The sequence below is a fragment of the Sciurus carolinensis genome, chromosome 5 (genome assembly GCF_902686445.1).
Source record: "Sciurus carolinensis chromosome 5, mSciCar1.2, whole genome shotgun sequence".
In the NCBI taxonomy this organism is placed as follows: Eukaryota; Metazoa; Chordata; class Mammalia; order Rodentia; family Sciuridae; genus Sciurus; species Sciurus carolinensis.
The window spans coordinates 113,269,449-113,296,212 of record NC_062217.1 but is presented as its reverse complement, the minus strand read 5'-3'; the positions used below and the strand labels follow the sequence as shown (position 1 = coordinate 113,296,212).

Below are 26,764 nucleotides of genomic sequence, written 5' to 3'. Positions count from 1 at the left end.
GGCCCATAGTCCAGCAGACATCAGTAACAAGAGCAGAGAAGATATGGGGTAATCAAACTGATGATGTGATTCTGTTGACAGGAAGGTCATGGCCACACCTGTCTAATCTACCTGGTGGGTGGCGGCCTCCCAGAACCACCTTACCAGGCCTTTCACTCGCCAGTCTCCTTTGACTTGTGCATGTGCCAATTTTCACATAAACTGACCACTCCTGACTTTCAGAGAGTGTGCAGATTGTTTCCTCAGGGTACATTTTAACTCTTAGCACCCATGTTCTGAGCGTTTGTTACGTACAAAGTGAAGTTCAGGTTGGTTTCGTGTAAGATAACAAAGCTGCCATAGTGATAGGCTACCAGTGTTGGTTCTTTTGAACTTTTTATTTTCTACCTCTCTTGTCTCCTCAGGTAGGTGTCTAAAGGTAAAAGGTTATCCACACAGATCAGTAGGATTTATGGTGGTGAAATTTATTAACTGTGTTAAATGCACAATATTTATTGCTCTCATTCTAGGTAAATAAAACTCAGAAAGCAGATAGTCATTATCCAGATGGTCCTAAGAGCTCATTCAACCATAAGAGTGCTAGATATGAATAAATTAGAGCCCATAACAAGTGGAGAAGGATAAAGTCGCATATTTTTATAATTACTAACATAATTTAATGTTTATTTATTTACATGAAACAAATAAATGAAGATTTATAACAATACAAAGTGTAGAATGAGTTTGCATCCTTGGCTGTGACTTCACGCCCATAAAATGCTTTTTAGATTTCTACCCCAAGTAAAATATTTTCAGTATTTGGAAATTCAGCAATGCTTCTTAGAAATTCCATATCTGCATTCCATATCTAAGAATATTCACTTCTGTTGGCCTTTCATTCTCCCCTCCACATCATCTCCCTGCAGAGAGTTCAGTACCTTTGGCACTCATTTTGGTCCTGAGCACATTGCTAGGAGTGAGAAGACCCTTGGATGTTATTCTCACCTTTGACACAGAAATTTTTTAATAGGACTAATGAAATCTGTCTAACAATAAGTGAAGTAATGCAAGTTTGTGGAAGTAGAACCTTAATATAAACTTGAAGGACCTGTGTCCCTCTCAAAGTAGCCTTCCATAAAAGCTACACACCAGTACTTTGGTAATTCATATCACTTGGGGGTTATCTCTTTAGGGGCTGCTGTCAGAGCTTGTTTGCAAGTTCACGAGAAAACCAATTCTATATTTTCATTGTCCTATGTCAATTTTATTAAATCCAGACATTCCTCCAAATTTTAGGGATTGGCCATATTTGATGTTTATCCATCTAAAAAAAAAAAAAGTCAGATTCATGCTCAAAAGACTAAATTGTAGTGGCACTTAGGGCACATTGAAAATAATGTATCTTTGCTCCAAAATTGTGAGGCTCCAGATGAAACCTGTTTTACTGATTCTGACTACCCCACGGTAGAATCAGCAGAAACTTGTCAAAAAGCATTAACAAGTGTTAGCATTTTAATTCTGCAATCTAAAAATGCCCCATAAGAATATTTTAACCTATTTTTCCACCTCTTTTATCTCTTGGTTTATTATGACCTCCTCCCTGCCTCTCCCTCCCCACCCAAAACTTTTTGTGTCTGCCTTGCCTGAGGTCAGCTATGCTGCATATTGTGTTTTTGTTCTTTGATTTTGTTCTCAAGTTAGCGCTTCTAAAATTTACCCTTTTCACTGATCTTTGTCATTATGAAGCTTATGAGTTTGCATCCCATTCTGGCTTCCCACCTGGCTCAAATTTGTTGTCTTCTAAAGGCATTTATCTTCAACAGCACAATTACGATTTTTTTATTTTGTCAGATACCACAAGGACTCAAACTCACATCCATCTGAGGCAGGGGTGCTCAACCTCAGCACTGGGACACTTGGGTTTGGGAAGTTCTTGGTTGTAGAGTCTGTCCTGTGCCACAAAGTATGTTGAGCAGCAGCATCTTTGGCCTGTACCTTCTAGAAGCCTGTAGCTTTTAACCTCACCCTTCTGATTGTGATAACCAAAAATGTCCCCAGACATTGTTTCCCCCGGGGAGTGGCTGACAAACATTGATCTGATGCCAAATTCATGCTTTGGACTCTTTATACCATTAGGCAAGGAATGATAAAAACCTCTTTGTTTTAAGGCAAATTGTTAAAGAGATCAATTTTAGGAGTCATTATATCTGGCTAATCCATCAGAATTGGGGATTTTTTTTTTTTTTAAAGATTCTCCTCACCCAAGATGTTCACAATACACATGGCTAGGTAAGGCACAGGTGTTTATTATAAAAGCCTCTTCACTGTATAGGAACCACAGAGCAAATCCTAGCCTAACCACTCCTGAATCCACTCCTGCCAAGTTCTCCAGCCTCGGGCTTAACACCTCCTGTGATGGTGTTACTGTCAGCAAGTTCGTATCTTCACTTCCTGAAACTATTTCATCTTCATACAGCCCTACTGTGAAAAAGTTTTCTTCTCAATATCTTCCTTACATCTCTCCAGCTATGCCCAAATCATCCAAATTAATCATTTTCTCAAATCAATCAGTTAAAGCCTTACGGAGTCTCAGTTATGTATTAGGCTCTCCTCTGAAGAGTTTCTTTACCATGGCTGGTAAAATAATCACCAGCTCTTTAAAAATGACCACCTAATCAGTTTTCTCAGTTTAATAATAGACTTCCTCAGAAGGACAATTACAGCTCATTAAAATCTTAAAATCTTTTGAGGTTTATCTCCCACCCAGCTTCTACCAGTAGGGAGGTTGTTCTGGGTTTACGGAAGGCCCTTTCCCTGAGGAAGCCAAGCTGCAGCAGCTTTTCCTCTTCCTCTTGACCCCTCACCCAGAAACTCTCTTTAGACCTCCCATGGTAGTTTCTGGAAGATTCCAAAGTGACTCCTCTTCCTGGTAAAATCATCTTTTACCATGTGCTCTAAATTTCCTAATGAAAATACAGAGGGGAGGATAATTTTGTTGTTGCTGCTGTTGTTGCTTTTTGGTGGGCCTTCTTGAGAATATCATTTTTATTCATTTGATTAATATAAGTAAATATATAAATATAAGTTAATTTGGTTGATACCTCAGAATTCAGACTCTTCTTTAAAGTCAGGCAGTTTTTTTCACCCTGTACTTTTAATTTTCTTCTAAGTCATTATAATAATGTTGAGCTTAAAGAAACCTGCTTCTCAACAATATCAGATCACTAGAAGATTGTTGTAGAGCAAACACCAGTGTCACCAAGACAGCTTATGCCCCAGCCTCAAAGGCTAGCCTGCAGGTGACCAGTCTCACTGGCCAGTCACCATGAGCAGCTAGTGAGCTATAAATGTGTGCCAGCTGTCCTGACAGTGCCTGGACAGATCTGCAGTAGGCAGGTTATGTTTAGAGAAAACCAAGGAGAAAATAACATGTTAACCAGAATAAACTGTTTGGGGTCAAAATAACAGTCTGGTGTTTTTGTTCTTGTGTGAGATATAAAAAGAAAACTTGAGCTTCAGTCAGGCTTAGTATGAACTTCCAAACATCTTGCCTGTGCTTGTGTACCTGCAAGGACATGGCTGGACACAGGCAAAGCAGTTCTGAACTCTCTCATCTGGCATTGCTCTGGAAGGCGTTGGAGTCTTTAATGTAGTGTTGCTCTCTTCTTGTAGAGTTTCATAAATGGACACTGACATGGACTACGAAAGACCCAACGTGGAAACCATCAAGTGTGTGGTGGTGGGCGACAATGCTGTGGGGAAGACGCGCCTGATCTGTGCCAGAGCGTGTAACACCACGCTCACACAGTATCAGCTGCTGGCCACCCACGTGCCCACCGTGTGGGCCATTGACCAGTACCGTGTCTGCCAGGAGGTAAGGTGCATGGTGTCTTTAGAATCCTTAGACCATCGTTGCTACTTGCCAGTCTGCTTAAAAGTGGAGGAGGAGGGTGGGTCAATTGCACATTCAAAACAAAACTGATCTTTTTAGTGCTACAAGAGGAAACAGAAGCAAAGGGCAAACTTGGAAGTATGTGCCACAGCAGCCTGAGTGGGGCTGAGTCAAGTGATTCCAGCGCATGAGTTAGGAGCTGGCTTAAGTCCCAGTAGATGAACTGAGGAAACTAAATGCCAGTGGGTTGAGAGACCCTGAGGGGTGTCGACTTGCACCCCATTTCCTGGGAAGTCTGTGATTAACACTGAGCACATGGGCTCTGTCTCTCTTTCCTGCAGGTCTTGGAGCGTTCCCGAGATGTGGTTGATGAAGTGAGTGTTTCTCTCAGGCTTTGGGATACTTTTGGCGATCATCACAAGGACAGGCGATTTGCATATGGCAGGTAAAACAAGACTAGTTCAGTGTGACTGAACTTGAGTAAAATTACCTTTTGAAACCCAGCAGCTGGTTCACCCATCCACAAAAACCACATCATAATGGCCTTTTGAAATGTCTTGGGTTCTTTACTTATGTCTAAGAAGAAAAAAAAAATGGTGTTTTTTCCTGATATCAAGAAAAACAGAGTTTGCTTTGCCACTCAGGAAATTCCAGTTTAAAACAACCAGTACTAGTCAGTTTGGGAAGTTTACTAGATGAGGATGTGGTCTTGTCATCCCGTCTTTGGGCTACTTTGATGGCTGTTTTCCTGAGTTACACTTCATTTGACTTCTGTTAAGATGTTTTAAGCTATTTTAGCACTTGGCTACTCTGCTTCAGAAGGTCTCTTTGGTCTTTTCACGACCATATTAGCAGAGTCTGACGTTATTTGCTTTGGGCTTTGTGTTTTCTGCAAAGTCTCTTATTTTTATTTGAAGGTCATTTTTTAAAAGAAAGGAAAATATCTCTGAAGTCCTTCACAAGGCGTGTTTCCAAAATGAACTGAAATACTAACGTCTATTTTTCTTTAAAAAAAAAAAAAAAGGAGAAGAAAAAATCCAGTAAAGGAAAGATTAATCTAGGACACTGACATGGGTAGGAATGTAGTTAAAGTGTCTTAAAATATTTAGCAACTTCTGCCTGTCACAATAACTTGAAATATCTCTCAATGAATGGGTCATAGCTATTAAAATACAGATAAGGTAGAGATTTTTCTTCCTTCTTAATTGTAAAAGAAAATTGGGGTGCAGGAGTACTGGAGATGGAACCCAGGGCCATGCACATGCTAGACAGGTACTCTACCACTACTTTTTTTTTTTTTTTTTTTTTTTGTGGTGCTGGGGATTGAACCCAGGGCCTTGTGCTTGTGAGGCAAGCACGCTACCAACTGAGCTATATCCCCAGGCCTGTACCACTGAACTACATTCCCAACCCTTCTTAATTGTAAATTAACACATTGCATTTTAAACTCAGAATTTAGATATCATGTCTTAGTTGTCCCTTCTTAATATCAAACACCATGTTACTTCACAGGATTGGATTAGATACTCCAAGCATGTGTATTACACCTTGGTAATGAGATAAGCCTTTTGAAAATTTCTCTATTTCTTCAATCTGGTAGCTCTCTGAACAAATTTTTATGGGTGTTTATCAAAGTGGCCTAAAATACTGAGTAAATTGCTGCAAGGGTTTGCCCTACTCCAGAAAAGTAGTTCACATGCTGAAAAAACCTATGATTTAGAACAGTTTGTTCAAGGGGACTCAGAATGGGACATATGGAAGTAAAACATGATTTTAATGTCCCCTTTATAACAAGGACTTTTACTATCCAGCATCATAGGTCCTTTCTCTTCTCTTTTTTCCTTTCTTTCCTTCTTCTCATAATGTTCTTGATGGTTATCTTAGTTGCCAGTTCAGGTTTTCTTCCTAGTTATTCTGCATATTAAAAAAAAAAAAAAAAATAAAGCTGCTTATAACAACTGTGTGGTCAGGTTTGTCATATCTGTGGCTTTAAGGAAGCATGATTTTAAAATGATATCTTTCAGTAAAAAAGGGTAAGATAGATATCTGAGGAATTTTTGTAACTTCACTTCTATAAAGGTGTCATGCAAAGATTGGCCTAAAGCTGAGCCTACTGGGATATTTAGGTTTAGACTCTTAGTGATCATTTCAGCAGAGTTTATGACCACTTGAAATGTATGCACTTGAAACAATGAATTTCAGTGTGGCCCTGTCATGTAAAACTTGTTTTGTGATGGAAGGGTTGCTCCACTTCTCATAAGACTCCTGCTTAGGATTTGCTTAATGGCCCACTGGCCCTCACAGCTCCATACTGGGCCCCGTCCAGCTCCCTGATAGCCAGAGTCATTTTACAGCATGTCATGCCTGTGTTTGTTCACTCCCAATGAAAACAAGCTGCTCTTTCCTGTGGCTCCATCAGTTCAAAGTACATTGTTCTGCTCCCTTGTCTGTAATGTTTGGTTCCATTAACCCATTCCCCCTTTGATAGAAACAGGAAGTACTCCCCGAGCCAAGTTTGCTTCTCTGAGTGACACAGAGGGGCTTCAGGAAACTTGCCCACGTGTGTTTCTGGCCACATTCTCCTTGGGGTCTCATTTTGTGTTTGTACCTTGTATTTCCTCTGTCCTTGCTGATTCTCCACTGCCTCTACGTGTCCTGCCATAGACCCCAGAGCTAGTTAAGAACGAAAGCCAGAGCTCTTTTTTTTTTTTTTTTTTTTTTTTTTTTTTTTTTTTTTTTTTTTGGCAGTGCTGGGGATTGAACCCAGGGCCTTGTATCTTCAAGGCAAACACTCTACCAACTAATCTATATCCCCAGCCCCCTTCCATCATCTTTCTGTACATACTAAATATGTAATAACACATTGCTGTAGCTTCCAAAAGTTACATTTTATCGAAAAATCTGGTAGCCTAAGTTTCTTTTATTCAGTATGGAGCTTTGACCAATTCTTTTCATTGCTGTGAGAAAGCTGATGTTTGATTTGCAAAACTGTATTTTGACTACTGTTTTTACTCTACTTGGTTTGAACTACAAGTCAATGGGATGAGCAGCAGACATAAACTTGGAGGCATGTGGAATATATTCCAAGGTATTTAGAACCTTTTTAAAACAATTAATTAGATTCTTGTGGTGACCATGAGGGAAACCAGACTCATCCCATGAAACCTCAGGCCTTGCCCTCAGTTTCCTTTGCTTCCTAGTACAAAGGAAGTTAACATGTCACCCCTCATACATTTTTTGGCATGGATGAGCTCTAGTTTTCTGAGTAGTCAAGGGGTATCAGTAGTAGGCAGTCTGCCAACCTGAATTTGCAGTTTTCCAAGTATGAAAACTGTATAACTATAACCAGAATATCATTGCTATCTTCTTGATTTAAGGGCAACTATTCAACTCATTTTTAAGCCAATTAAAATAATAGCTCTAATTTATTGAAAGACTACACTGTGCCAGCCAACATATTAGGAGCTTTGCCAACATTAGTTATTCCTTTCAGGAGACCTAGCAGGCAGAGATTATTTCCATGCTACAAATGAGTAAAGGGTTGAGAACTTTGACTGCCATAATCTAACCAGTGGTGAGTCTTGGAGGCAGATTTACACCTAGCTCTTGCTTACTCCCAACTCTTACTCTTGCCACTGTGCCAAGCTACCTGCACCTTAGTGTAAAAAGGATGCAGCTAGAAACTATACCACATTGGTGATCTGGGTTTCTGTTGGCTCTTCCGTATTTGGGCAGAAGCTTAGAAATGGAGATCCCAGGAGCTCATCTGGTTGACCCCTTTCCTTTAGGAAAAGAAGCTGCTGCCCATCCAGCTGAGAATCAGCACCGATGGAAGTCCTTCCTTTGGAGGGAGAAGGAGGGCTGCAGGTAGCATCAGCACCCTGACTCTTCTCACATCTGAAATCTTGCAGACCCTCTTTTCTCAGGAATGAATGGCCCCAACTATCTCATAACCTTTCTGCCCACCACCTACTTTCTATCCACTTTTGGACGAACTTTTGAAGTTCTTTTCTGGATCTTTTGAAATGTCAAGAACAAAACTGAACATAGTAACCATGACTGTGATCAGCTGTTCTTTGTTGGCAAAGAGGGAGCCTCTTCTTAAAGGAATGTCACTTAAGAGTTTTCCCTGGAATGCTTAGAAGAATGAAATGTTCACACTTTGATACCCCCCCCCCAAAAAAGATAGACAAATAGGGTGGGCTTTTCCTCCAACAGAACATCTTGGGCTCCTCCGATGCTCTCCTTCAGTTGTACCAAATATAAATAATTATGGTATTTTTTGGTCTCCTCTCTTTGAAAACCTCCTCCACTGATCTGTCTTAGGGCCAGATAACTTTCAGACACTTAGTAAATCTGATGGTGCTGAAGGTAATGACACAACTACAATTTAATCAAGGAACCCCATGAATCAGATATCCTGTCCCACTTCATTCTCATGGTAACCCTGCGAAGTGAGCTTATTTCACAGTTAGGAAACAGGTACCAGAAAGGACCACAAGGACAGAGTGGAACTGAACTTTCCACTTGGTTCTGACTCCAAAGTCTGTATCCTCTTTTACTACCATGTTGTGTGGCTGATGAGAGTGACAGATGACAAGTCTACTTTAAATTTCCTCCTGGTACAGCATAAGACTTCTGTCCTATGTGGACCCTGAAAGACCTGCATTCACCATCTCTCTCTAGCTGATATTCCTGTACTTCTCTTAACTGTTTTTATCCACAGCAAACAACCTAATTCTTTACATGCATTCAGAAGTGGCTAAACATTAGTCCTTTTGCTTTCAGTAAAGATGATAGATCCAAGCAAGCTTTTTGAGAGTGAATTGGAATCTTGGGTCATTTATTTGACATGTTTCCCCCAAAACATATAACTGAAAGATTCAGGACCACTCTACTTGCCTTTATCCCGGAGTTTCCCAGCATATTTTCAGTCTGGTTGGAACCCAGTTATTATATAGTTTATTCTTACACTGATTTTTCTCAAATGTTGTACGCTCCTGTGAGAAGCGCAGTACATGTTTTAAATGATAACATTAATCAGCGCTGTGGTTTCTGGGTGTCTGTTTAGATAAGATGGGTTTGGTTTCATGTCGAAGGCGCATGTAATCAGATATGGTACAAACACACCCCATTTTGAATGCTCAGTTGAGGACCTTTAAAAATGTCGAGGTGACTGGGTCTTTAATGCCTCTAGATAGAGTGTTATAAGTTACCTCTTGTTGTACATAGCACATTCTAAATGCTGGGTCAGACCTAATGTTCTAATGATGACTTCTAGATTATTCTAATGATTATTTCAGGAAATATATCAAGTGGAGATGGACCAGGGCCAGGACTAGGCAAGGCCAATGAGTCTCTCACCATGGACTTAGAAATGTAAATAATAATATTAATAATTTTAAAAGACAGGATCATTATTAGTATTTGCTTTTTCCCTTCTGCCTCAGGCTCCATATGGTAATGTTACTGATCCTGACTTTATTTATAAGGTTGATATGTTGTTCATCGTGGCTTTTTTGTCATAATTTTTGTTTTAAAAATAGTATTCATCTGGATTACTGAGCTTTTCTTGTACCTCCTTACATTTGTACCTGAGGCAAGTGTTTTACTATTGCCCCCTAGTCCTGGTCCTGATGGTGGGTTTTATAAATGTACAGCAAGATAGCAATGAGAAGAAATCTAGCAATGCATGTACTTTATGAAAAAAGTAATATAGACCAGTGTATTAGTACCGATGGGTCTAGGACAATTATTACAGGTTATGTCCTGAAGACACTGAGTCCTGTGTGCTACTGTAACAAAAAGAACTAAAGTTACTCAGGTTATAGAAGAAAGTGAAAAGACGTAAGAGCAGTTATTTGGATCAAGAGATAGGAATACTGTTCCCTGAAAGGTTATTCTAAAATTGTTAGTTTTCATTCTTGAGTGAACTTAAGCATAACAGTTATTCTGAGATAAGAATTCTGGGAAGAGGTAAAGCAGCCAATTTTAGCCAGTACCTGGATGATTCTGAAGCCAGTGGTCCTTCAGCCACGCTTTGGTGAACACTCTCATGGAGTTATGATGCTTTTTAGCAAACCTCAACCAAAAAGGAGGCATCCTTGTAGAGTGAGAACTTTTGAATGAGGGAAGCAAGCAAAAAAGAATACATACTCTGTAATTCCATTTCTATAGAAGTCTAGAAAAGACAGACTAATTTGTAGTAACAAAAGTAGATCACTGGTTGCCCAGAGAAGATGATGGAGTGGAGGGATGGATTACCAAGGAACATGAGGAAACTTTGGGGGATGATGGAAATGTTTGTTATCTTGATTGTGATAATGATTTCAGATGAATACATATGTCAAAATTAATCAAATTAAAAGCACTAAACATGCAGTTGAATGTCATATCTCAATAAAGATTTTAAGATGAGAAACATCTCTATAACAATATAATCTATGATATTTGAAAATGCTTGCTTGGTAGACTATATGTTTTAATTCTTTATTGAACTTTAAGTCAATCCTCATTGAAAATATAAATCATTCCTTTGAACGTATGGGAAAAAAATGGAAACAGATCCTTAATTGTTGAATATAGGGAATGGGATATTTATAAAATGTCAAAGCAAATGATAGGACTCTATCATATTGTTACACAAAATTACACTGGTTCCCTTCTCCCAGAGGTAGGGCCCTCAGCTCCTAGGCTACTATCTGACCACATGAATTGTTTCTTTGCTTGTGATTGTGTTTGTTTCTTTTTCAAAGAAGATTCTTTTTACCAATATTCTGTGGTAGCCAAATAGAGAACACTCAATTCTGTGAAAGTTTTCTCTAGTAGATAGTAGCAATATTGTTTCATAGCCGAGTCATTCTAGAACCAGGGAATGTAATGGCAATCCCTGAAGTGTGCAAATAGGGTGTGCATTTCCTACCCAGCCACCCCAGCTGGAAACTGAATGCAGAGTTGGGTGATCAGGTATGTCCTCTCACTTGAAGCAGTAGGTGCACCGTGGTGTGGGGCTCCATCTTTGCTTGTCTCTGTGGATTGGGTTCCATTCTCCCATTCCAGCCTCATCTCTTGCTCTAGACACAACAAAACATTTATAGGTCCAAGTCCTCTGAAGCCTTTAAACCCACAGTATGCATTATATCCACCTAGAAATTATACCCCACCCCAACCATTTTTAAACCAACTAATTACTACTAATATTCTAAGAATTAGAGCAAGTGTCACACTGTCCCAGAAGTTCTCTCTGAACTCTCCTTATTCTCCCTCTCACCTTCAGGATTCTTGCGAAGTGTCTCTCCTTCATGTTCCCATAGAATACCTTGGCAAATCCTGCATCGTATCAAAATTGACTCCTTCACTTTCTCCCCTTCCCCTTATTCTCTTATTCCTAGTATATTCAGGACAGAGATTTCTGTCTTCCTACTCTGTGTCTCCAGTGCCCAGGTCTGGTATAGGAGAGCTCAATAATTGTTAATAGAATGAGTGACTGTGTCTGTTGATCATTCTCTCATACATGCCAAGATCTTCTAAGAAAATATTCTTACCCAATACTCCAAATTATTTTTACTAGGTTGAATTTTATATGTATAAATGTATAGTAAGAATAACAAGTAATGTACCTACCCAAAGGTGATGAAGAGGGAAAGGGCTGGTGCTTGGCTTCACCATTAAGAATTCGCATATGGGGGATGAGCTATCAGGCCAGTGGAAAAAGGAAACAGATAAACTCAAGCATATCCTGAGAACAACCCCCCCCACACACAGTTTTTGGATTTGTGAATTCTCTGTGTGAAATGCCTTATTTTAATTACTCTTCTTAACCAAAATTACTTGTGTTAATAATAATGCATTTCTGGACTGGGGCTGTGGCTCAGTGGTAGAGTGTTCACCTAGCATGTGTGAGGCCCTGGATTCGATCCTCAGCACCACATAAAAATAAAATAAAGGTATTGTGTCCACCTACAACTGAAAATATATATACATATATATAAAATAATGATTAAAATAATAATAATAATGCATTTCCAATTTTAGGTTGTTTCTTCTCTGGGTATCATTTCCAAGACCTTTTTAAGGATAATTTTTTGAATAATTATGTGTATGTAGTATTTCACTTGCCCTAAGAGGAGCATTAAATTCAATAACAGAAGGTGGATTATTACCATTATGTACTTACCCCAAGCAAACAAAAAATACATTAGACTAAATGCATACAAATAATTCAAAATATCAAATTTGTGGTGGAAATGTATGGATTCCGTGCTGAATCACTCAAGCATAAGATTCCAATGAAACCAAATCATCTGACAGAAAACCTGTGTATACCATGCCCTGTGCCACTCTCTGCCTGCTGTCCCACACTGTCCTTCCTGCTTTGAAGTGGAACATCTTGTATTGTAGCTAGAAGAAACATCAAAAGAGCTGGAATCCCTGTCCCTGACTCAGACCTGCCCTCAGGATGAAACTGTCCTTGGAAAGCAAGTTGAGATAGCAACAAGTCCCAGTGGCTGACTGGACTCACTTGTGTTCCAAGATGAAGGATTCTGGCTGCTGTCCAGACATTGGTCACATGGCTGGGAAAGATGACCCTTTGTGGCTCAGCCAGAAAGGAATTGATTGACCCAAAAGAAGGGGTCACAAGAGTATGAGTAATGAGGTCACCGAGATGAGCAAAGAGAATCAGGACCAAGTTCATTGTTGAATATGTTGATGTCTTGTGTGTGCATTCCTGTCTCTCTTCCTATTTTAACTTAATAACAGCAGGTTTGACAAGGTGGGTCAAATTTAGCAAGGTGTGTTGACTTTTCTTTTTGAAAGCAGAGAAAGCCTCAGTTTGTGATGTTCTATACTGGAACTCTCTGATGAAGAAATCAGTGGCACCCACACACAGGTTTCCCTTTTAAATTGGGGGTGGGGAGAGATTGTTAAGTAATTCTGCAGTCTTCAGTGGGTAATTCTGTTGCCTTTCAGCAATTCCACAGCAATAACTAATACTTTGTTGTTTTATAGAACCTTCTCACAGATATTTTTCTTAGTGAATCCTAAACACAGTGCTTTCTAGTAACCGCTAATGTTAGATACTCTTAGATTTCCAAAATTATCCCACCACTTTATTCTCCCCTAGGCATGCCTCTGCCCTCAACCTAGAGGGCATAGTCAGAAGGACAAAATTCTGAATTGCAGAAAGATAAAGCCAATTAGTGAATTCACTCTTAAATATATTATCTTGACTTTCCTTTAGTGACTTTTGTTTTATTGTGTATTTTTTCAAAAGCAAGACGGTCTGTGGAATAGAAGGCTTCCTTAGCCATAATTCTTTTGTAACTAGAACTAAACCCAAAAGTGACCTGCCCATTTATTTACCTTTCCTTTGCTGCTGAAGATAACTTAATTCCTGCAAGAAATCATTAATCCATTGTTATTCTGGTCTTATGAAAATATCCAATTAGATCGGTTAAATGGATTTTTTAGATAAATTTAAGTAATTTTTTAAAACATATTAACTGGTTAACGCCTGCTACGTACCAGAGATAGTATATGATGATCTTTTAGCAATAATAGTCTGAAGAGATATAATGGCTCACATTTTATTTCATTCTTTTTAAAATTTTTTTTAGTTGTAAATAGACATGATACATTTGTTTTTTTATTTATTTTTATTTGGTGCTGAGGATGGAACCCAGCACCACACATGTCAGGCAAACACTACTGCTGAGCCACAACCCCTGCCCCTCTATTTCATTCTTTATTAAAATCCCCAACTGCTGCCCCACCTGACTTACTTTAAGCCCAGATTCATTTCTATTAGACCTTCAACCTGTGGATGTCCTTGGGTCTGCAGCTTTTACCCTCCAATATCTACAAGGCCTTTTTATAAGCATTAATCAAGAACCTCTTTGGTACAAACACTATCTTGTGCACAGTGGGAGAGATGGATACGAAAAGGACAGAATCCTTTAAAAATGAACTCAGTTAAATGGGGAAGACAGTAACATAAATCATTACAATTCCTTGTTAAAAATGTTAAACTAAAGATGTCACTTTCAGGAACAGGCAAGAGAGAAATGCTCTGACCAAAAGCCTTAGATCATCCTTGACTCCATGAGTCATGTCTTGTGTCCCATCCATGTCCTGTGGCTCTGCCTTCAGTACACAGAATGTGGTCACTTAACACCTGTTCTGTACCCCCTCTCAGGCCAAACAGAATCACCATCACTTCTCTTTGGTCTTAACTACTTCTTTCTCCTTTTCCTCCTTGATCCCTAACCATGCCCCCTTGTCAGTAGTGGCTAGCTCACTCAAAGTCAAAGCCACACACCTGTGAGACCCTCCCTATCCTGACCCAGCACTGCCTTTCTCTGAGTTGTGCTTCTCCTGTTTTCCTTCTCACCACACTGTTCCAACATCACAGTCTCTTCCCCACCAGGGAAAAATCCCAAACATGCTGTGGCCTCAGGGCCTTTGCACCAGCTGTTTCCTCCTCTGTACTATTCTTGCCCCAGAAAATGGCACATTACCTCCCTTCAGTCCTTTACTGAAATGTTGCCTTCTCAGTGAGGCCCTCCCTAATCACCTCATTTTCAGCATCAGCTTCTGCTTTCCCCAATATTTCTGTCCTCTTTGCCTGTTTTATTTTCTGATTGGCACTTTCCACTACCTAGCATACTACCTATTTTATGGTTTTTTTTTTTTTTTCTTTGTTGGTGTTCTTTTTCTAATTGCTTTGTCCCTAATGTCCAGAAAAAGGTCTGGTGCATAGTAGGGTATCCCGAACTATCTCTGGTAGAAGTGATCCGAAGACTGCTTATTAATACTGGATTAGTGACTTGACAAGTCCTGGTACCTTGACTGAGTCACAGGATTGCAGAGAGACCTGGGCAAAGTCCCTCTCTCATTGTGGTAAGATGATCTTGCTGGTTGACTTTTGGTCCCAGAAGATTCAGGGAGGTTAATCCCAGAAAATTCCCACGTGATCTTCTCACTGACCCGGAGGTTTTCTCCTATCTACAACTAGTTTTGCCCTCTAGAGAAAACACTAAACCTGTAGAAACGAAACCTCCCAGTCATTTAGCTTTGGGAAAGGTAAGAGAGCCTGAGAACTTAGAGGTGGAGTTGGAAGAGAATTCATTACAATTTCACCTTTCGCTGCCAACTGAGTCTTACGCCAGCGCATTCCATGTTCATTTGCCAGGAGTTAAATGAAATTGTTCAGACTATTTCTTTTAATAAATTGATTACGCTTCACCCAGTGTCACATGCTTTCTTCCACTTCTGGTGATTGTGTGAGGTCCAAGAATACACTAATAGTATCATGGTTTGCCACACATTGAAAACGGATGTCAAGTGACAAAGAATCTGTTTCCATTGTAACCATAACCCACAACTTTCTTTGGTAGAGCCATTACCCACTGTGGTATTTCTACTGTGATGACAGGATCAATCCTTTATAAGACTCACATATCTCTCTCAGGATTTGGTGGCATTGGTGGGATGTCGGTGTGGCTCACCTGCACTTGAGAGTGTGCATTGCTTTGGCCCTTTCTCGGAGGGTGGGGGAAGACTGGTTTAAAATGTCGCTTCCTACTAAAAATGCGGTTACAGGCTTGGAACAGATAGTTGCGCATGCTAATCACTCCCCAATCTGGATATATTTCAGGGTGTCTTGACAGTTTTCCCCACATAACATCTGTACTTAAGAAGCCTCACTGCTATTGGTAAAGTATGGACTTGATTTCTCTGCTCACATCCAGGGCGCTGCATGGTTCTGCCCTGCTCTCCCCAGAGCTCCCGCCAGGCGCTCCCCTACAGGCCTTTCCATCTTCCATGAGTGTGAGCTCACACAGCCATCCATCTCCAGGCGGTTTTGTGCACCATCACTGACAACTCCCTCTGCATCTCATACACACTGGGCTGCTCCCCTACTAAACTTTTCCAAGCCACGTGTTCCACATTTCTTTTCTCTGCCATGCTCCCAGCTGTTTTGTGCTGTTTTGATGTGTCTGTTTGCATAGCACTGTCGGACTGTATGCATGAAAGGTGTGTTGTCGACATGAATGGTTTCGAAAATGTTTCTGTAAAGAACCCGCCTCACTTGTCAGCAGGGAGAAGGAAGCTTGACGCCCCAAAGGTGGAGGTCAGGAAACTCCTGCTGGACTCTTTGCCAGAAGGGGGACTTAGGTATATGTCCACAAAGAAAAGAAGCCCATTAAAATGTCATGCAGTCTCTACCAATATAAAGGATAGTAGGAATCGCTCCTAAAAAATTAAATAATGGTAGGCTGTGGTGACATAAAAAGTCAGGATCCCGCCCTGGAGTAAAAGGCTTAAAAGTACAATATAGACTATATTGTGTGGCATTGTGCTTCTGTCATCACCAAAGGACATACATCCATGCAGAACTCAGGTGAACATCGTTGTCAGCTTTGTCTTCGTCACCACAGTGTTAGTCTGGCAAGAGACCCAACCAGAATGGGGCACATTGGAGAAGGGCACATGACTGTCCCCCACGCTGCTTCCTGGAGGACGGGATGGAATCTACTGTCCTTTGCATCACCCATCAGATGGGCCTGATTTACTGCTCTTAGACAAAAGATAATGTCAGAATTATTCTTTCATTTAGATTAGAAAACCCAAGGCCCACAGTTCCTCAACTGGAAATAGTGGCAAAGTTGATGGAACCTGAAAAGGAAAGATGAACTAAAAGGGAGGATAGGATCCCAAAAAAAGAACACAGCACATATGTGCTAGGAGAGAACTTAGAAAATTCATTCCTAACGATTAAGTGTAGTACAGCTTTATCTACCCCTTTTCCAACCATTTTTTTTTCAATGGATGAATTTGGTGTTTCAGACTGCAGAAATAGTTCAGCTTCTGGTTGCTTCTCCAATTTTTCCTACCAAGTTTGCTCTATTTGAATGTAGACTTTGTAAAGACAGGCTTTGAGAACATATTTGCTGTTCAAAGACTGGCTAGGGCCAGGATATGTGGGTAAGATGCACTTTTCTCAGATTTTTTTCCTTAATCCTCCCAAAAAGGCTGGTCCCAAGTTTACTTGCACTCCTTATGTTATCCAAATGTCTTTGCCAATCTTTCACATGCTGTCTTTGGCCAGTGTTCCCCCCTAAAAGATAAGTGAAAAAAATATGCTTTCTAGTTTGTTTAATATCTGAAGAAAAAATGATACAACTAAGGTTGGCTTTATCAGCTCAAGCATTTTTGAATGACTTGATCTCTGTGATTCCTTCCCATTCCCCTATGAAACTGGAGATTCCCAATTGTTGCAACACATGGATTATTTTGGACCCGTTTTTTAGTTAACTAATCAAAATATTATTTCACAGGCATTATTTTATGTGTTAGTAATGGAGCAAAACTTTTCTATTGGTATTTTCCCCTTAGGGACCAAAAAAATCATGTTTTTCCCCCAAAAAATAAACATTCCATGGGCAAACAACTAAGACCATATACCCTTAAGTCCTTTGTGGCTCTGGCTTTCTCTAATTAAGCCATTTGGCCCAGTCACCTATTGTTCTAAATGAAAATAAATGAAATAAACATTCTCAACCTCTTTCTACCCTTTCTCAATACGGAGGTCCTGGGGTTTAGAGTCTCATTCACCCTGTGCGTTTCCCCTTCGCACTCTCAAATTCTTGTGCTTTCTACAAGCACAAATAGCTGGAGGATTCCATTTAAATCCTATCAGATTCTTTTACAGCCAAAATAGGACCCCCTCTGAGGTCATTTCTGCACTACTTCCACTGCCTGATTGATATGTATGTGAAAATGTCTTCATCATACCCCCCCAATTATTTTTAAATTCACTCTTCAAAGTAAAATAAAGTAACAGAGCCATGAAAATAGAAATGCTAGAACTTGCTCTTTTCTTTTTATCTTCATTGGAATGGCATTTTTAAACACAGGCTTATGTCAGACATTGAACAGTCTCCACTCAGGAATGAATGTTTTGATTAAAAGTTATTTAATATCTCCAGTTCCTTGGACTTCTGCCTAAAGCTGGAGATATTCTTAACCACAGGTCCTGTGCCTTCTTTGACACGATAGAAAATGGCCTCAAAGTCTAGAGAGAATAAATGGCATTCTCAGAAGAGTCACTTGCTTGTATAGGTGTTTCTGTTTCGGAGGATACTGATGTGTTACACTTTAGGAAGCGATGTTGGGAAGAGATGCTAGGAAGGAAGAAGGAGGAATGTGCCAACAGGGCATCTCCCATCTGGGTGCTCACTGATACTCAGCCTGTAGGCGGAAATCAGGGTTAGGATACAGCGTTCACATGGCAGACCTTAAAAACAATTCTGTGTGGCCCAAACATCCAATTTTCTTCACTTGCACGTATGTTTAGAGCAACACAGGTTAAACAAAAGACATTTAAAGCAAGTCGAGAGTCAAAATACGATCTTATTTTTAACTTCTTTCAGTGTGAAATAATGGAGAGGGATTCTCATAGCAACTAAATGACAATACAAAGGGAAAAAAGGAAAACTTTGTTCCAAAATGCAAATAGAATTTCGACTCAATAAGTTACTTTTCTACTTCAGAGGTAGCATTGTTCTCAGGGCAGCCTCTTTTCTTTAACTGCCATCGTTTTGAGGCAAAATGTTTACAGAACATTAAATTGTTTTTCCAGCTTTCCCCCAGCATTTCATGCATTTAGATATTGACGTGACATAGTTAGAAGCTGAGCCCTCCAGACCTGTATTGTGTGATGGTATTGTGCTGCGATCATCACAGGATTCCATTTTTTCCAGCCCCCAAGGTCCTGTCCGTACTTGCTAACAGGTCATCTGGACGGTGACTCCTGTGTGCTCAATAGTGTGAGTGTTATCACGGTAACCTTGGCAACCAAGCTAGCTCTGACTTCAGAACCTCACATGCTGTATCATAAAATTAGATAACAGAATTGACATTTAGCTACATGTCTGTCATACAAATTAAGCTCTGAGAATGATGTTCTTTACAGTCATGTGCCTTTATATGGAAATAGAAGGCACCAATTAGAATAATTTTATACATATGCATACTATTCCACATTTAGGTACAGGATATATTTCCTCAATTCTTTCCCTATGGTATCAAACCTCACATATTGTCATATTATTCTCACTGTGCCAAAATTCATGGCTTTATTTTATGATCAGGACAAAGCTTATAGCAGAATTTCATCAGATACCCGATATAAATAGGATTATGAATAATAGAAAACTCAGCCTGTAAAAAAATGTAAAATTCAAAGCATTCTTGGCTTTACCGGGTACTGTTATTTATGCTGATTGGAAGTAAGACTGAGCACAGAATATTCCACAAACTAAATCAGAATCCCAAAGACAAGACATGCTTCCCTTTCATTTATATATTTGTGCATATTTTTACACACATTATTCCAGCACCCAAGAATCTTAGATAATATCTTTATTTCAAAAAGATTCTAACCCTGCAGACTAATACATTCATCTACTTGGAGTCCTAGGTTTTCTTTATAATTTGAAATATTTTAAATTTAGGACTTTCCCCTCTACTTGCTATGGTCTGGTTCAATTTTTCTTGGATATAATTTAAAGACTCAACTTGTGAATTACATTTAATGTAAGCACCCTGCAGTTTTCTGCATTGCAAATGATTATTTTTAGAAATTTTATGGTTGCCTGCATATATTTGTTTGTCCTCATTGATATGTAGGGGGGAAAGCTCATTAATGATTTAAAAAGAAGGTGTTTTGATTCATTGACTTGATTCTTCTCATTACATAAACAATAAAGGCAATAAATTAACATCTAATAAAATTAGAAGAGTTTATTTCTGAACTTAGCTGCAAGATAGTCTTGAATTCATGCGTGTAGCTGTTTCTATTCTCTATATTCTTCTACCTCACTGTTTTGAAAGTCATCATTGAGCATATTTTAACCTGGAATGATGGTTTATAGTTCCTATTTAGCAGTTATCCATCAAACAATATTTGAACAGCTGTTTTATAAAACATTTCTTTGACTTCTAGAATGGTAAGTTATTATGTAAAAATAGAAGATCCATGTCAAAATTCACTATAAACCAGTTTTTTCTTTTCCCTCTATACCTGCTATGTATCATGTATAACATTTGAAAAATCTGATTCCAGTATTTTCTCATTTTATTAGCCCTCCACCTAATTCTTGCCTAACTGTATGTAAAATACCATGCCTTATACCTAGTTAAAAAAAAAAATCAAGATTCCTTCAAGTTCAGGATTTTTCTTTTCGGAAACAGATAAGTGGTTGTGCTCTCTACATGTGTGCCTAAGTGAGAAGAAGGGCAGAAATCCTTCTGTGTATTTGCTGACCCTGAGCAGCAAATACTTGTGACATTTTCAGCAGTGTTTAAAATGTTTGCTTTATCTCATTGGGTCAAGTCATCGTCACCTTTATGTTTCAAACTGGTAAAAGGTAGTTTTTTGTTTTTTTGTTTTTTTGTTTTTTAACCTTGAAACTATTTCTTGTGAACAGAAATAGTTCAGCATGTTATGGCTCCAGGACTGAGTTAAGTTGGGGTAACCATCTCTACCAGAAAATAACGTCATTGGAAACTTCTCAGTGCATAAGCATTCAGCAGTGCGATATGAAAATGGACTACCGGGCTGTGTTGGTGCTGGAATGTGGGGGCTTATCAGGCTGTTTGCATGACTCAGAGATGTGTTTTAATATCTTTTAATATCTGGCCTTTTTTTTTTTTATTTGACTGTGACATGACATGGCATTAGATGAGTGGTAAAAGAAAAAGTTGCAGGCAATATGAACTTCTTTCTGTGGTTCCCTTTTAGGTCTGATGTTGTGGTCCTCTGTTTTTCGATCGCTAATCCCAATTCCCTAAATCATGTGAAAACCATGTGGTATCAAGAAATCAAGCACTTTTGCCCTCGCACACCTGTTGTCCTAGTTGGCTGCCAGCTCGATCTCCGCTATGCCGATCTGGAGGCTGTTAATCGAGCTAGACGCCCGTTAGCCAGGTAAGCCGAGGACTCGGGGTTTCAGGGCACAAATTAAGAATTAGAAGTGTCTCTGAGCCTAGCATTCTGTTCTTCAGTGATCCTGGAATCCCATTGATCAGCCATAGGCTGTATGTCAGCCTGTCAATCATGAAGGGCTGTGCCCTGACATCCCTTCTTGTGCTCAGAGCATCCTGTCTTACGTTGGAACCATGTTTTGTAAAATGGTTGACCAGAGCTTGAAGTGACTTCTCTCAGTATGAAATTGTCCATGTAGAAGTGCTTTCAAATGTGTGACGTTTTATCCAAAATGTTATCTGCCCATAATAATGTCAAGAATGACATAAAAATTAATTAATGCTCAGAATAATCAGCCATAATTTTTGGCTCCAGGTAGTATCAGGTTCATACAGATATGCCCTTGCAATGACCTGATATTCCTCAGTCCAACCTGAGAGAACATATCCCAAAAGAACCGTGTCCAGTTTCTAAAAATCATTTGAACCTATAGTTGAAAAACAAAACAAAAAAAAAAAACAGTACTTTTTAAATGTCTCTAGTCCTTACTTATATTTTCAAAGTGTCACAAATTAAAAAAAAAAAAAAAAAACACTTGAAGGAGGATTTGTTTCACTATATAGGAAATGTGGATTCTAATTTTGGGGAGAAATAAAAGTTTTTTAAAACGTGTCCCCCTCAGATTTCCTTTGTACTTTTGTATCTTCTTTTTCATGTTTATATTTTTTTGCTGGAGAGCCGAGCTTTTCAAAACATTTTGATATTAATACCTTGCTTTGATGTTTGCCTTAATAGGCTTCTCACAAAATTTTATGTGGACATAACTTTATGTGCTCTTACAGTGAAAGCAGATGACTTCCTTTAGATAATTTTTGATACCCTAAGTACATTTGGATAAAAGTTCTGAAAACATTTCGTGTTCAGTCTTCACAGTCCCTCTATTCATAAATGCATGGACTAGGAAGTAAGTATTGAACCCCATGGGCATGTGGAAGACTGGAGGAGTGTTGCAGAGCTGTAGAGAACAGCAGAGGGGACAGTCCCTCTGTAGAACAATTTTGAGAAGGTTCCATGAAGGAGGTGGCATTTGAACTAAGCCTGGAGAATTTCATGTTGGCAAATTTCAAGTCAGCCCTGGGAACAAGGAACACACAATGCCAACAGGAACAAGCCTTGAAATTAAGCCTTTCCGCACTTCCCTTCTGCCTTTGACAACACCGTGCAATTTTCCATCTTTTTCCACCCAGGTCTCCAAATCCGAATGCCACCTATTATCAGTTTTCTCTCCTGATACCAGTACCTATCATATATATTACCTTTGGTGTTGAAGGCCAAATATTTATTTAGAAGATTGGTTCCTAAGAATATGTCCCGGAATCAAGAATGTGTTCTTGGAGAGTCGTAACACCAGCTCATCTCTTGTCTATGTTCTGGAATCTCTTGGTTCCTTTACATAATTATACTGTAACAATATGGCTGCACAGCTTCTATATTGGCCTTCTGGGTTTAATTAGATTGGACATGGGCCTTGTGTGCCAGACTAAATGGTGTGGGCTTTATTCCATGAGCTTTGTGGAATTATAGGAAGGGAACACAGAAGTGCTTCCGAGTCACACTTTGTTATTTAAGGACTACTCTTGCAGAAAGAAGGACTATGAGGTAAAATTGAAAAGTCTGAAGACCAATTAAGAGACTGATGGACCAGTTCAAGCAAAAGATGATGAGGGCCTGATGAAGGGAATAGATGAAAAGAGAAGGGGAAAGCTGTGAAAAAGAATTGATGAATCCAGTAGGGGAGACTTAATAGGTGTTAGGTGTGGATCTTTTACTTGGAGTAGAAGAGTCCAGACTCATAGCTTAGTAGAGATCTGTCAACAATTTGCAAATATGACTTAAGGCAAACTTTTAAACTTCCTGCCTCAGTTTTCTCAGACTGTAGAGCAAAAATAATACCCCATAGAGTTATTGTAAGGCTCAAATTAAAAAATTTAAGTAGATGCATTTTAAAGTTATAAAGCAAATTTTAAGCATATGATGATGATGAAGAAGATGATACAGATGATGACGATAGTGATAAAATGATAATAAGATTTATGAAACTCTAATCGTGGACCAAGTACTATGCTTTATATATTATCTCATTTAAATCTTTCAATAGTTTTTTAAGATTGGATAATCATTATGATCATACCTGTTTTATGGTTAAAGAGGTTATAAGTAATTTGCCCAAGAGCAAATAGTGACTAAAAGGCAATACTTTAGTTACTGCCCTTACGACTGAAAGCATTTTTATCTGCGGTTATAAACCTTTTATATTTCAAACTCTTGTGTTTAGTAGTTGATTTTTTGAGAGTTTTATTAAAAGCTTGAGTAGGTTTTTAAGGGTATAATTAAATTAGGTGCTTAGATAACCCCTGGTGACTATTTTTCCCAAAAATAAGGCTGATTGTAATTTTTAAAAATGTTCTTTTTTAGGCCCATAAAGAGAGGGGATATTTTGCCCCCAGAAAAAGGCCGAGAGGTTGCAAAGGAACTTGGCATACCATACTATGAAACAAGTGTATTTGACCGGTTCGGAATCAAGGATGTATTTGACAATGCAATTCGTGCAGCGCTGATTTCCCGCCGGCACCTGCAGTTCTGGAAATCCCACTTAAAAAAAGTCCAGAAACCTTTACTTCAGGCACCCTTCCTACCTCCAAAAGCCCCTCCACCAGTCATCAAAATCCCCGAGTGTCCTTCCATGGGGACTAATGAAGCTGCCTGTTTACTGGATAGTCCACTGTGTGCTGACGTCCTGTTCATCCTTCAGGACCAGGAGCACATCTTTGCACATCGAATTTACCTTGCTACCTCTTCTTCCAAATTTTATGATCTTTTTTTAATGGAATGTGAAGAATCCCCAAGTTGGGGTGAAGGAGTTTGTGAGAAAGAGATGCAGAGCAGGAATCTTCAGGGCCGGAGGCTGAGTCTTGGGGCAGATGAGGAAGGGGAAGAAGGTGCCCCGAGAAGGCCTCAGGCTGATCAGGGGATGTCTCCAAGCAAGAACTTGTTGGAGACTCCGGGGCCTGAAGCCGAGGGTTCCATTCCTGAGATGCAGGCTTTGTCCGGCTGGAGCAAAGGGTTCATTGGCATGCACAAGGAAATGCAGGTCAATCCCATTTCAAAGCGGGTGGGCCCCGTGACTGTGGTCAGGATGGACTCATCCGTACAGCCAGGCCCTTTCCGGACCCTGCTCCAGTTTCTTTATACTGGACAACTGGATGAGAAGGAAAAGGATTTGGTGGGCCTGGCTCAGATTGCAGAGGTCCTAGAGATGTTTGATTTGAGGATGATGGTGGAAAACATCATGAACAAGGAAGCCTTTATGAACCAGGAGATTACGAAAGCCTTTCACGTCAGGAAAGCCAACCGGATAAAAGAGTGCCTCAGCAAGGGGACATTCTCAGGTGAGCAGCTCCCCTGGTGGAGCCATGCAGACCTTTGATGGTGTTTTATCAAACTTTAGCCAAACTAGCAGAAGGAAAGGTTAACCATAATAACATTTGAAAGTGCTTATTTTTTTTCCATATACATTTCTAAGCTGTAGCTATTAACTTATTTAATTCTCATCAGACTTACTGGTTATTGGTTATTCCCCATTTTGCAGTTGAGGAAACTTGTGGTTACAGAAATCTGTTCCCTACGCACCGTGCTGTTCCTCAGTCAGGTGTCCTTGCGCCTGTCTCTAGCCAGCTTGATGCTCACAGTTCCCTATCAGCATCTGTTCTTGACCAAGTCTATTCTTCATTGACTCTCAGCAGTGATCTTTGGTCCTAAGGCCACTGAATTCCTGGACGTGAATTTGGTGGCCCTTACCTTCCTATGAGGGTGCCTCATCTCTTCCACTCCCCTCCTCCTCTGCTCTCATGCTGTTCTGTAGTTTTCCTGACCTTCCTTTGTCTTTGATATTTATGCCGATTGTTCTAAAATTGACCTCTGGGTATGTGTGGGTGTGGGTGGGTATGCATTTCATTGGAAAAAGTTGACTTCCGGACTTCTATTTATATGGATACCTCTATTTTTGTCTGTCCTTCCTAGCCCCTGCCATGGAACTACCCATTTAGCAAATGGTTACTGAGTGTCTTCATTAATTTTAAAGCTTATGAATAATATTTACTCCAAACACTGGTCATTGTGGTGTATAAGCAGCCTTGAAAGTTAATGAAAGAAAATGTCAGAGATCTACAGTAAATTAAACTAAAGTTGATTAAATCACCTTCCCCTTATTGCAGAGTCAAACCAAATAAAGGGTGGGAGACTCAATAGGAAGCTGCCATTTTTAAAGAGTTATGAAATACAATTTAGGAATAATTACAGAAATTTGAACATGAACTAGACAGTGGATGACATTAAGAAATTATTTTTAATTTTTTAGGAGAATGTTCTTATTTTTAGAAAATTCACGATAAAGTGGTTAGGAATGAAGTATCATTATTCGTTTAAAAAAGTCTATGCATGTGTATAAAAACTATACATACAGCAAAAGTAAACACTGCAAGATGTTAACAATAGGTAAATGAATGATTGTTGTACAGGTTGAGCAACCCTAACCTGAATATCCAAAATCTGAAATGCATCAAGATTGGAAACTGCTTGAATGCTGACAAGTGGACAGTTCCATATCTGTCCCCCATGTGACAGGTCACAAAGTACAGGGGTACTAAAAATATTGTATAAGATTATTTTCGGGTTATGGGCATAAGGCATATATGAAACATATATGAATTTTGTGTTCAAACTTGGGTTCCATCACCAGGATATTCATTATGTTTATGCAGATATTTCAAAACCTGAACAAATCCAAAGTCCAAAACACTTACACACTCAAACATTTTAGTTTAAGGAATAGTTGTATTATTCTTTGCCCTGTTGTATACGTTTGAAATTTTCCATAAGGAGGAGGAGGAAAAATATCCCTCTCCTTTTTTGTTACTTCTCGGCACAGAAAATCTGTGTGGTGACCTTATGTGTTATGTTAAATGCTTGCTCCTTATTGTGAAAAATGGCTGTGCCAAAAGTGGAGGTTGACATGAAATCAGGGAGTACCTATGGACGAGAGAGCAGGAAGGGTACAGGTTGATGGGTCTGCTTGGAATAGAAGCCTCTGAGCCTAGGGCAGAGCTGGCTCATGGCTGTGTTCCCTCCATCCTTGGCAGATGTGACCTTTATCTTGGATGATGGAGCGATCAGTGCCCACAAGCCATTGCTGATCTGTAGCTGCGAGTGGATGGCTGCCATGTTCGGGGGCTCGTTTGTGGAAAGCGCCAACAGTGAGGTATGTGCCTTCCCCCAGGCCAAATGGTGTCTCGTGGGTGTGGGTGTGCATGTGTGCTTATCTAAAATGTTTAAGTAGCCGGACGACTTTAGTCTTTAACTGCTTCCATGAAACAGGCAGCGCGAGGCCACCCTTTTCTAATTCCGCAGTCGGGAGGCCCCATGGATGATCCATCACTCGTGTGGGAGCACTGACACGGGCAGTGCATCCCTGACCGTGAAGTCATGATGACCTGTTCCTTTTTAAACAAATGTCCCCAAAGTACTATCAAAACCAAGTATAAGAAGGGCAGAGCCCTTCCTTCAGGAAAGTGAGGAGTTCTTCAGTCACTTAAGTCGTGGGTCCGGTACTGCCCTTAACCAAAAGGGGGGACCTTAGAAACCTCACCCTGGTTCTCAGGCTCCTCTTCTGCAGGGGAGGGATGCACTTAGTCCCTCTCATGTGGCAGTAAGCTACAGCACTCCACAGCTCTGCCCTGATTTCTCTGCCCTTGCAGAGGGGGTAGGAGGGTTTGTCAACTGTAAAGAAACAGCATTGGAGCAAATGGTCACTCCCCTGAACACACTTCAAATTGCCTAGGTCTAGT

At 39.8% G+C, this 26,764-nt stretch overlaps 1 protein-coding gene across 7 annotated transcripts in view; it reads left to right on the top strand.

Moving 5' to 3' along the window:
- The window catches only part of Rhobtb1 (Rho related BTB domain containing 1), a 129,725-nt gene that overhangs the window by 87,531 nt on the left and 15,430 nt on the right, over nt 1-26,764 (top strand). For all 7 annotated transcript variants that reach the window (XM_047552919.1, XM_047552915.1, XM_047552917.1 and 4 more), the window contains 5 exons: nt 3,652-3,853; nt 4,213-4,316; nt 20,679-20,864; nt 23,337-24,310; nt 26,060-26,178. In XM_047552919.1, the coding sequence (XP_047408875.1) occupies nt 3,662-3,853; nt 4,213-4,316; nt 20,679-20,864; nt 23,337-24,310; nt 26,060-26,178 (1,575 nt within the window). In that variant the 5' untranslated portion in view covers nt 3,652-3,661. The remainder of the gene's footprint in view (nt 1-3,651; nt 3,854-4,212; nt 4,317-20,678; nt 20,865-23,336; nt 24,311-26,059; nt 26,179-26,764) is intronic.